The 12,070-nt window shown below is 45.0% G+C and overlaps 1 protein-coding gene and 1 pseudogene across 1 annotated transcript in view; one reads left to right on the forward strand and one right to left on the reverse strand.

The window, feature by feature from the left end:
- LOC116092350 overlaps nucleotides 1-8,336 on the reverse strand; it is a 29,989-nt pseudogene extending 21,653 nt beyond the window's left edge.
- Nucleotides 8,149-12,070, forward strand: part of LOC116092349 (speedy protein E4-like) — a 7,821-nt gene continuing 3,899 nt past the window's right edge. The window contains exons 1-6 of the mRNA XM_031373649.1: nucleotides 8,149-8,306; nucleotides 9,575-9,754; nucleotides 9,919-10,029; nucleotides 10,206-10,322; nucleotides 10,753-10,869; nucleotides 11,014-11,220. Of these exons, the coding sequence (XP_031229509.1) occupies nucleotides 9,664-9,754; nucleotides 9,919-10,029; nucleotides 10,206-10,322; nucleotides 10,753-10,869; nucleotides 11,014-11,220 (643 nt within the window). The 5' untranslated portion in view covers nucleotides 8,149-8,306; nucleotides 9,575-9,663. The remainder of the gene's footprint in view (nucleotides 8,307-9,574; nucleotides 9,755-9,918; nucleotides 10,030-10,205; nucleotides 10,323-10,752; nucleotides 10,870-11,013; nucleotides 11,221-12,070) is intronic.

Here is a 12,070-nt window from a genome sequence, read left to right on the forward strand (position 1 = left end):
TTTTTTGGTTTCTCTGTGTATCCCTGACTGTCCTGGAACTCACTCTGTAGACCAGCTGGCCTCGAACTCTGCCTGCCTCTGCCTCCCAAGTGCTGGGATTAAAGGCGTGCCCCACCACTGCCTGGCAAAGTGGTTAGTTACTTTGTTTGGTTTTTTGTTTGTTTGTTTTTTAATTTGTTTCTCTTTATGGATGGTTGTGAGCCACCATGTGGTTGCTGGAAATTGGACTCATGACCTCCGGAAGAGCTGCCAGTGCTCTTAACCGCTGAGCCATCTCTCCAGCCCCATATTCACTTCTGTAGTACACACAGTGGAACCATTTCTCCAGCCCTGCCACCCTATGTTCTCAAGGCAGGCAGCACTACAATGGCAAAGGTATGCACTCCTGGAATCATATGAACCCAAACAGATCCAGTCTTGCTCCTTATAGCACCTTTCCCTCAGAGGAACTAGCAGTCCCTCGAGAATGATAACAACTCATTCCAAAAGCACCATTCCTGATGAACAGTCTCTTAAGGATACCACAACCTCTTAGCAGTACCTTGACAGGGATCAAGTCTCCAGTGTGTGAAACTTTAGGGGACACACTCAAACTCTCTCTGAGCCATAGCAGGCAGCCAGGAACTTGGGGGAATTAATCACATTATGTGATTCCATTACATGGATTTCATTACAATACATGAAAGCCAAAGGTACAGTTGCTAAGAGGTCACAAATGATAGAGCCATTTAGTGTCTCTAGAGGGATGTCACAGTCACAGAGTAGCTTAACAGGGATCTTCCCTGGGTACCCCATCCAGGCTGACAAAATGGGTAACAAGACCAGAAATAAACTGAATAGTTAAGCCCAAATAGTGACTTGTGCCTTCAAGATCTATGCACCTTCCAATATTCATGTCCCATGCCGTGTAAGTGTGAGAACAAACACAAGTCTTGCCACTGGAGACTTCCCCCAGGTTTCAGGAGGAATCCTTCCTTCCCAGGATTTCCCCCGTCTGCAGTAACTGAACGGTCCCTTCACAGCACTGTTTTGTGGTGTGTTTATACACTGGTTTGCTCATAAAGAAGCTCACCATTGAGGATTTCATATTCTAGGCATACAGATGCATGTGAATGATAAGTGTACTGGATGGAATCGTGAAAGATGAAAGACAAATAGAGTAATGAAGACAAGAAGTGCCAGTCAGCTGGGCAATGGTGGCACACGCCTTTAATCCCAGCACTTGGAAGGCAGAGGCAGGCAGATTTCTGAGTTCGAGGCCAGCCTAGTCTACAGAGTGAATTCCAGGATAGCTAAGGCTACACAGAGAAACCCTGTCTCGAAAAACAAAACAAAGAAGAAGGAGGAGGAAGAGAAGGAGGAGGAGGAGGAGGAGGAGAAGGAGGAGGAGAAGAAGAAGAAGAAGAAGAAGAAGAAGAAGAAGAAGAAGAAGAAGAAGAAGAAGAAGAAGAAGAAGAAGAAGAAGAAGAAGAAGAAGAAGAAAGGAGAAGTGATGCCAGTCAAAGGGGAGGAAGTTGCAATCAAACTGTACATGGAGTGGTCGGGAATGACGTCACCACAGATATGGCCCTGCCTTAGGCCTACTCACAGTCCTGTAATTTGCTCCACTGAGCCTACCACATGGAAATGAAAGAAGGCAGGGTCCAATGTCCCTACAGAAGGACAATTCTTCTAAGCAAGGCCGTCAGACCCCAAAGCCATGGAGCACAGTCCCACAGACTCAGCTCCACTGGCAGGAACTGAAAAAGCTTCCCACTTTCCCTAAGAGGGAAACAACTGAGCTCCATAAATACACATGGGAGAGAATAAAGAAACCTAATTTAATAATCTGCCCTACAAATGCACAGGTCATGTACAACAGGGACATTGCAAATGCTCTCCCACAGATGATGGTGGTATTCTCAAAGCCGGTGTGAAGTAACCAAGCAACTGACTCACTTATAGGAGACATAAGGAAGATTCCTGCCTATTAAACATGTAAGATGGCGACATTTTCGCAATCATAATACACCTGTCTAATCACATACTCAAGCCCTCTATTGGTGGCCCTACAATGTCCTGGGATTCTCACACTGCAGCTAGGCTGCAGAGGTACTGCAGTTGGGACACTGTCCCACTAGGGAACACTCTAAGCCACCCTAAACATGTCCCACAGTCCCGCCAGGGCTTGACATGTTCTCATGGACCTTTGCGGGTAACAAATAATCATGCTTTAACCAGTCCTGCCATGGAGCCCAGGGTCAGTGGATAAGAAAGTAAGATTTCATTGTTCGTGCAGGAACCAAGGATTCTTGAATTCATAATTTTTTTTTATACTTAAATCCCAGGACAACAGTACAAATGAAGTACTACTTTCTTCCTCCCATTCTCCAGCCTGCAAATCTCTTCTACCTAAATGAAAAAAACATTCATTTTTGGTCTTTTACACAAATTGATGATGGGCAAAGAAATAAGGCATAGCTATGTTCTGTCTGCTGGATGGACATACAGCCAGACAGCCAGGACCATCTATGTGAGATGATGATGATGATGAGGAGGAGGAGGATGATGATGATGATGGTTGTTGTTATTATTATTGTTGTTGTTGTTGTTGTTGTTATTATTATTATTATTATTATTAAAGTCTTTAAGGCCTGTTTGGAGAAGCCTCCATTTACCAAAAGCTCCCTCTGCCCAGAGTTCTCTCTCCCCACTCAAATCTGCAATGACATCTCAATCCACACATGGTCCCCAGAAACCCACAATTTCCATGCCAACAGTCCTTCTTTCATGTGCCAATACTCTTCTCTGTCAGTGCTCCTCATTCCATGTGCCAATGGTCCTCTCCATCAATGATCCCCTTTGTACTGAACGGACCTTCCCCGAGCTGTCCTCTGTGTGTGACAATAGTTCATCCTCTGTGTGTCAATGATTCACCCTCAGTGTTTGCAATCACTCCTCTCTGTGCAATGAACCAGGCCTCTGTGTGACTCCTCCCAACACACACACACACACACACACACACACACACACACACACACACACACGACTCTGGATGTCACTATGCTTTTCCTTTTCCATCCACTTACTTGTAACTCATCAATGTCTTCTTAGTTAGCCTTATAGAGCCTTCATATAGCCTTTCCAGCCTGGAGATCCTCCCTCACTGAGTTTACATCATACTGCCTACTACCTAATAGGAGCCCTTGGCAACTTGCCCTGTCTCTTTCAATGTTCTTGCTCTGATTGGTTTCTGTGTTAGTGGGGCATATCAGATTCACCGTCAGGCTAACCTGTATAGCTGCAGGACCCACATGCCATGGGGATGTGTGAGGCTGTTGTATTCACAGCCTCTACCTCCTCTCCATACCAGGCAGACAGCAGCATTCTAGTTGTGGGGCCACAAGATCAGTCTTAGCATTTATTTGGCCCTTACAGAGCCTCACCTCACCTCCTAGCACAAGCTGCAGCTCCAAGATCCACACACAGGTCCTGTCTCTGGGTGGCCTGGCATAGGTAGTAGGACTGCAGGCATGTACCACCAAGCCCACCTCAGAACTAGAACTCTGACAAAAGGAGTAAAAGCAAAGAGAACTCTGTCAAAACCTACGCTGGCACAAGAGCAAATCCACAGTGAAAAGCTAAACCAACCCACACCTTTCAGATCTATGCAAACCACTTACAATTAACTTATTTATATTGGGTTGTGGACTTAGTAGTAATCTTCAAAAAATTTTAAAACAGCTGGGTGGTGGTGCACGCCTTTAATCCCAGCACTTGGGAGGCAGAGGCAGGCAGATTTCTGAGTTCAAGGCCAGCCTGGTCAACAGAGTGAGTTCCAGAACAGCCAGGGCTACACAGAGAAACCCTGTCTCAAAAAAAAAAATTTTTTTTTTAAAATACACATATAACTCCATAGAACTAAATACAGACACATAAAGGAGAAATCTTTGGAGGCTAGGAGTAGGTAGCATTACTAGCACACTTGAAACAAGGCAAAATACAAAAATAATTTTCATTTCATGAAATTTACAACTTTAGCTTTGTGAAATGCCTTTATGGGGAAGATAAAGACATGCTCTGGGCCAAGGGGAAAGATTGGCAAATTACATAACTGACGAAGGATTTGTATCCAGATTGTAGAAAGAGTGCAAAGGGGACTAGGGAGATGAGTCTGTAAAAAATAAAATAAAATAAAAAATAAAAAATAAAAAATGAAACAAAGACAAGATTTTGGCCCTGTGGCACTCATGTAAAAAGCAAGTCTTGGTGGCCAGCATCTGTAACCCAAGCATCAAAGAGGGAAGCCAGGCTGATCCAAGGGGCTCACTGGCCTATCTGCCCAGCCAAGACAGAAGAGAGCTCCAAGGTCACTGAGAGCTCCTATTCCCCCAAAATAAGATAAAGAAGCAATCGAGGAAGATACAGACATCTACCGCTGGCCCACACATACACACACACATGAGCATACATACACTTGCTAATAAATTTTTGTTTTTGTTTTTGGTTTGCTGTGGCTGAGATCTACAGCAGCCCAGGAGGACGTGTGTTAAAGTTTGTTCTCCAGCTTTCCAGGTGGGAGATTTAAAAGGTGGAGGAGCTAGTCCTTGAAAGGCAGAATCTGGGTACCTTTGTGGGGGTTGGGGTGTCCTTCTCAGCCATCATGAGGTACCTCACAGTCCCTGCAGTGATGGATTGCCTCAGCCTGACCACACGACCAAACAACCATGGGCTGATATGAAATGAATCTTTTGCATTTTTCCTTTTTGCAGTGTAGGGGATTGGACATAGGTCTCCCTGTATACTAGGCACAACACTCTACCACTAAGTTACAAAGTTACATCTTCAGCTGCCCAGCCTCTTTCTCTCCCTCTCTCCCTCCCCACCCCAACTCTGTGCCCGTGTCAGCGTCCATGCGTGTGTGAGAGTGTGTTAGTGTGTGTGTGTGTGTCAGTGTATGTGTGTATCTTGGTGTGTGTGTGACACATGATGTAATATGGAGGTCAGAACAACTTGTAGGAGTTGATCTCTGCTTCTGTCAAGTGGGTTTTAAAGACCTTTGCATTAAGCTTGTTGACAAGGGAAAGGTCATCAGCTGACTCGCAGCAAGCACCTTTACTACCTGAGTCTGCCCACCTACACTTTTTTGAGATAGATAGTCTCAGTATTTTGTTCCATTGCTAGAAGGATGCACCAATATGATCTTGGAGTACTAAACACAAATTAACTATTGATTCTTGCAATTATTTAGATGGATCTCAGACAATGTTGCTGAAGAAAAATGTTAATCCCAGGCTATATACTTTATGATTTCTAGTTACATAATATTCTGGGAGAGGGGGAGCAAAATTATAGAGTTGCAGATTGTCAGGTCCAAAAGAAACTCAGGATGCATGACTATCTGTGGTACCTATTAACATACAAAGCACTCTCTGGCCTCCAGCATCTCTGATTCTTCTCCCCCCACCCCTACCCTCATCCTAACCTCCAGTTCATAGGCTTCCCTTCCCCCAGCTTCTCATTCCTATAGAACCCTGACATTTCATTATGTAAACGAACCACATTTTCTGTATCCTTTCTTTGGTTGAGGTCCCATTTATCAATTGTTGATCTTAGAGCCTTAGCCATTGGTGTTCTGTTCAGGAAATTGTCTCCTGTACCAATGAGTTCAAAGCTATTTCCCACTTTCTCTTCAATTAGATTTAGTGTATCTGCTTTTACATTGAGGTCCTTGATCCACTTGGACTTGAGTTTTGTGCAGGGTGATAAATATGGATCTATTTACATTCTTCTACATGTAGACATCCAGTTAGACCAGTACCATTTGATGAAGATGCTTTCTTTTTTTCCATTGTATGGTTTTGGCCTCTTTGTCAAAACTCAAGTATCCATAGGTGTGCAGGTTTATTTCTGGGTCTTCAATTCGATTCCATTGATCAACCTGTCTGTTTCTATACTAGTAACATGCAGGGTTTTGGTTGTGTTTTTTGTTTTTGTTTTTGTTTGTTTTTTTGTTTTGTTTTGTTTTTTTGAGACAGGGTTTCTCTGTATATCCCTGGCTGTCCTGGAACTCACTCTATAGACCAGGCTGGCCTCGAACTCAGAAATTTACCTGCCTCTGTCTCCCAAGTGCTGAGATTAAAGGCATGCGCCACCACTGCCCGGCTATTTTTTTTTGGGGGGGGTGGTTATTTTTATTTTTTATTACTATTGCTTTGTAGGACAGCTTGAGTTCAGGGATGGTGATACCTCCAGAAATTCTTTTATTGCTCAGGATTGTTTTAGCTATCCTGGGTTTTTTGGTTTTCCATATGAAGTTGGGAATTACTAATGTGGTTCATTTACACAATGGAATACTACTCAGCTATTAAAAGCAAGGGCATCCTGAATTTTGTGAGCAAATGGATGGAACTAAAAAATATCACCCTAAAAGTGAGGTAACCTAGACCCAAAAAGACATGCATGTATATACTCACTGTGAATATTGGTCATAAAATACAGGATAGCCATAATACACACCACAGACACAAAGAAGCTAAACAAGAAGGAAGGTCCAAGTGTGGATGCTTGAATCTCACTTAGAAGAGGGAAAATAAAATAGTCATAGGAAGCAGAGGGAGGGAAGGACAGGTGGGAGAGGGGATTCGGGAGGGAGTGGAGGGGTGCAGGATCAGGTATGAGCAGAGACAGGAGAGAGGGTCAGAGGGCCATGAGGGGATAGGGAGGGGATAGGGAGGGGAGTGAGGGTGGAGGGCAGGATCAGGTATGAGCAAAGACAGGAGAAAGGGTCAGAGGGCCATGAGAATAAATGAAAACTGCAGCTGCTGGGAAGGAAGAGGGTTATGGGGGTGGAGGGAATTTCTAGGACATACCAGAGACACACAGCCAGAATGAACCTCCATTCATGGAGGTTGGAGACTCTTATGGAAGAATTGGGGGAAGGATTGAAGGCCCTAAAGGGGTTTGGAACTCCACAGGAAGACCAACAGAGTCAACTAATCTGGACCCTTAGGGGTTCGCAGATACTGAGCTACTAAGCAAAGAGCATACATGGGCTGGACCAAGACCCCCTGGCACATAGGTAGGCAGCTCAGTCTCCATGTGGGTCCTCCAACAACTGGAGCAGGGGCTGTCCCTAAAGCTGTTGTCTGTCTGTGGAATCCATTCCCTATGGGGCTGCCTTGTCTGGCCTCAGTGGAAGAGGATGCACCTAGCCCTGTTGAGATTTGATGTGCCAGGGGAGGGGGAGAAGGGGCATCCTCTCAGAGGAGAAGAAGAGGGGACCTAGGGGAGGGACTCTTTTGAGGGAGAGACTAGAATTGAGGGACAGAGATTGGGGTATAAAATGAATAAATCAATTAATTAATGGAGAAAAAAAAAAGAACCCTGGACTCCTCCAGGTGCCTCTGGCTGCACTCTCCCTCAGATCTACAATGAAAACATACTGATCAACTATACCTTGGAGCGGCCATGTCTTCACTTTTATACACAGATGAAATTAATGGTTACCAGGGATGTCAGGAAAACAGAATCCTTTGAAAGCCAAGATGGCGCCTTGTCATAGAACTGTGTACATCTTAATAGAGATCACAAAGTACACACAAGACACACAGCTGTACAGAACGAAATACAGACGCATAAGCACGAGCCTGTCAATATGTAAAACCCAAGTAAGGCTGGTGACTTCCACCAATCTCCACCACCCTGGGGTACTGAACTGGCTATTTAAGTTGTTCTCACCTCCCTGGGGTACTGAACTCGTTATGTAAGTTGTTCTCACAAGGAGATAATTTGGAGGAAGTGATGTATGACCAATCTCTTGGTATAAGTGCTGAAGCTACATACCAATCTTAGTATCAACAAGTAAGATTTGAAAGGTGACTTGATTGTATCACGGTAGGAACAAAACCCAAATAAAACAGCAAAGTAAACGGTGTGCACAGCTTTGCACTGTGGATGAGGGCTCAATGCTTAATCGTGTGTTCTGAATCTACTCTTTCAGGAACACAGTTTCATTTGTATTTTTAAAATAGTCTGATTAGGCACAAGGTGAAGCCTAAAAAGAATTTATCAGTAGGACAAGATCACAGACATCCCTCTATTTTACCCTGGATGCCCATGGCCTATTCCTCGGGTGCATTTCTTTAACAGACCAGAAAGCAGGTTCTGATGGAATGCTGTGATGTCAACAGGACCTTCAGAATGTTTGAGCTCACTTAGCTACCATCACCGCCTTCCTCACAGTTGTGAGATTGAGCTCTTGGTAAGCTCTGGATGTGCCTAGAAGGCCTACATCTTGAGAGAGAGTAGAGCAGGTGCTCACACAGGTGAGTGTCACCCAGTGCTGTGCTAGGCTGAATGTCAGGTGCTCAGCTGTGTTCCTTCAGAGATCTTGGCATGTGTCAGGGATCCATTGGAGTCTCTGGATGGACAACTGGTGATGATACAGTGGGGACGGAAACAGGTTTTAGATTCAGGGAAACAGAACAAGAGGTAATGTGAGCAAAAGGGGAGAGAGTGAAAACAGGGAAGGGGCAGTCGAGAGGAATCTTGTCCACCAATGACTGCCCTTGAGAAGGAGCCACAAAGAGGACGGTGTGGGCCACGTGGGTTGAATTTTTAACAAGATTTAATTGCCTGTGAATTTATAATGGTTCATAGACATATGTAAAGAGGTGATAGCAAAGAAAACGGGTGTGTAAAACCATCTATCCTGACCCTACTGGAAACATGACTGACAATAACCATTCTTCCCATTGGCAAATCCACTGTGGCCTAGCCACAGTCAGGGGACACACCCTACACAAGCCTACCTTCTCATGTGTAAAGTAGGTGAATTATAGTCCTTACTTCACAGATTACAAGGACTAAATGACCGGGCAGTGGTGGCGCATTGGCAGAGGCAGGCAGATTTCTGAGTTTGAGGCCAGCCTGGTCTACAGAGTGAGCTCCAGAACAGCCAGGGCTACACAGAGAAACCCTGTCTCGAAAAACCAAAAAAGAGCCGGCAGTGGTGGCAAACACCTTTAATCCCAGCACTTGGGAGGCAGAGGCAGGCGAATTTCTGAGTTCAAGACCAGCTTGATCTACAAAGTGAGTTCCAGGACAGCCAGGGCTATACAGAGAAATCCTGTCTTGAAAAAAAAAAAACCAAAAACCAAACAAAACCAAACAAAAGAAACAAGGACTAAATGAGGCCTTCCTTTATGCACAGATTAAATTCTAGTTTTATAAGGAATCAAAAATGGGGGCTGGAGAGATGGCTCCATGGTTAAGAGCACTGGCTGCTCTTTCAGAGGTCCTGAGTTCAATTCTCAGCAACCACATGGTGGCTCACAACCATCTATAAAGGGATCTGATACCTTCTTCTGGCACACAGGTATATATGCAGATAGAGCACTTGTACATAAATAAATGGATTTTTTTTTATTACAAAAAGGAATCAGGAATGATGGTGTGAGCTCCACGGTGAAGCGCTTCCCCGGCATGTGTGAAGTCCTATGTTCAAGTCCCATCAACTTACATGAAAAAAAACTTTCAGCTACCAATAACTATTTAACCACTATTGCAACTTTTTATTATTCTTTTGTTTTAGTAAAAGATTATTACACAGAGATAGCCTGAGGTTGGAATCAGGAGGGGCCGTTTCCTTGGTTGGGAAACCAAAGACCACTGGATTCCATTATGTCCACACCAGTTGCCTCAGACACCACACCAAGGTTTCAGAAGCCAACAAAAGGTCAAAAGAAAAAAGTGCCTGTGAAAGCAACAGTAGGTATGTATGACCCTTGGTGCTTTCACCCTTGGCCCCCAGAACAACACAGGGTAGAACAACACAGCCCCTCCCTCTTCCCCAACTATTCGGAGTCAAGTTCTGCAGGGCCATGGCAAGGGGTGTCCTGCTGAGCCGGGACATCACTTCTTGTTCATTTTTTGTAGCTGTGACAGACAGATCATCAGAGATGTCATCTGTCTTCCCAAAGGTGTCCTGCAAGCAGAATGATTCAGGGAAACAGGTACCAGGGAATAGTGTCTGCTTGGCAAAAAAAGGTGAGTAGGAACTCAGTTCGAAGCTACCTTTGTAGATAAGTGTATAAGGGGTCGGGGAAGTTCTTGCTCTCTTCAGGTGTTACATGTGAATTCCTCAATATGCTTGAGAAGGGAAGAGCCCAGCATTGACCAAGTGGGTGCCTCTCATGGTCATGTGGGATCTTCTGTTCCTGTAGCTCCACAGGTCAGCAGCATTCTGGCTTCCAGTGATGCCTCTGCAGGGGATGTCCCTAAGCAAAGATCCAAGAGGAAAAGGGGCCAAGGAAAAAGTAAACTGGAGAATATCAAGACGGGTATGTGTCTGCCCCTTGACATTCTTGTGCAAGTGTGAATGCAACTTGAAACAGCGTACCACTATGCCTAGTCCTTCTCTCTTCCCAAACTTTCCTAAATCAAGTTCTACAGGACCATAGCAAGGGGTGTCCTGGTGATCTAGGACATAATTTTATTCTTCACTTTTGTAGCTATGGTAGATGAAAGATCAACAAATTCATTTGTCTCCATTGGGGTGTCTTGCAGGCAGAATGATCTAGGGAAAGAGGCACCAGAGAACAGTTGGAGCTTGACAAAGAATATTTCATTATAACTCAATGTATAGCCTCCTTTGTAGATAAGTGAAAGCCATTTCTCCCAGATGTCTCTAGATGTCACATGGAATTCTGAGAAGGGAAGAACCATGTCCAGGTTGTACCTCGTGTGGTCATTTGAGGTCTCTTCCTGCAGATCCAGAATGCTGTATCATTTTTGCCTCCAGTGATGCTTCTGCAGGGGATGTCCCTATGCAGCGAACCAAAAGGAAGAGGGTTCACAAGACAAAGACACTTGTGGATGTCAAACCAGGTATATGTCTGTTCTTGTCCTTTTATGAAGAGCCAGTTGCAGCCAAGTTGCTACCTGTCATTTAATCCTCATGAAGTGGCAAATTCCTGAGCAATGGTCAGAAAGTTGCCAGTGTTCCCAGCACAGCCACATCTGTTCCCACAGCTACCCAAGTTAGCAGCATGCTGGCCTCCAGCACAGCCACCCCTGAAACTGCCCCTGGAGCCACCTCAGAGCTTAAGATCCCCAGAAGGGGGAAGAAGAGGAGCATATGGACTGTGGACCGTATAGAGGGGACAAAACTATTCATGAACAAGAAGAGAAGGCCCAGCTACCGCCCCGAGGACCTCGAAGCCTTCTACCGACTTCTGGGTGGGTTCTCTGAACTGAGGATTAAATACTTGGGGCCAACTCTCAAAATTGAGAATTGAGTGTGGGGAGCAATTATCCCAACCTCCCCAGAGGGCTTCCCAGAGTGCTCATGGGCCTCCAGGTAACACGGATGAAGGGCCCCAGGGTTGTGTGGAGGCATGTTCCTTCTGTGATAACCCTTGGAGAGAAGAAAACAGGAAGCATTACTCATCTGGTTTTTGGGATGCTCTAGCACCCAAACATTTACAAAAATAAAGTTGCTATCAGCTCTTGTTAGTGTCATAGGAGAGCTTCAGAAGGCCACGAGAGGTGCCCAAGGACTATGACAGGAGAGCTCTATGAAACCACAAAGGCACAGAAAGTCTCTCCAAGGTGATATCAGGCCATAGATCTGGGATCAAGTGTGGCGGGTTGGGAATAACTTCCAGGTATACTACCTGGTAGAGCATCTACCAGTCATAGTCAGTTATTTACGCATTTTTAAATGAATTAAAGCATATCCATTCGGCTCCTCAGCCTCCTTCACTGCATTCCAGTGTTCAATACCAATATGTGATTGCCAGGTGTCGTGTTGGATGACAGTGTTCAATACCTACATGTGGCTCTAAGGAGCCATGTTGTATGGCAGAAGAATGGAATGGTTTAACCATTTGAGAATGCTCCATTAGACAGTGACGACCTGAGGGCCAGGGAGATTACAGAAGACACACATTGTACAAGTGCTATTTGCCTAGGCAAATGGTGAAGGACTCTACAAGCCCAGGTCATCACCATAAAAGGGTGCCTTCAGGAAGGAGCTCTAAGCAGAGATGAGCTCCTGTGGAGCAGGCAAAGTTGGTCACTATCTCAG

The sequence above is a fragment of the Mastomys coucha genome, unplaced genomic scaffold, assembly GCF_008632895.1.
Source record: "Mastomys coucha isolate ucsf_1 unplaced genomic scaffold, UCSF_Mcou_1 pScaffold15, whole genome shotgun sequence".
NCBI classification, from domain to species: Eukaryota; Metazoa; Chordata; class Mammalia; order Rodentia; family Muridae; genus Mastomys; species Mastomys coucha.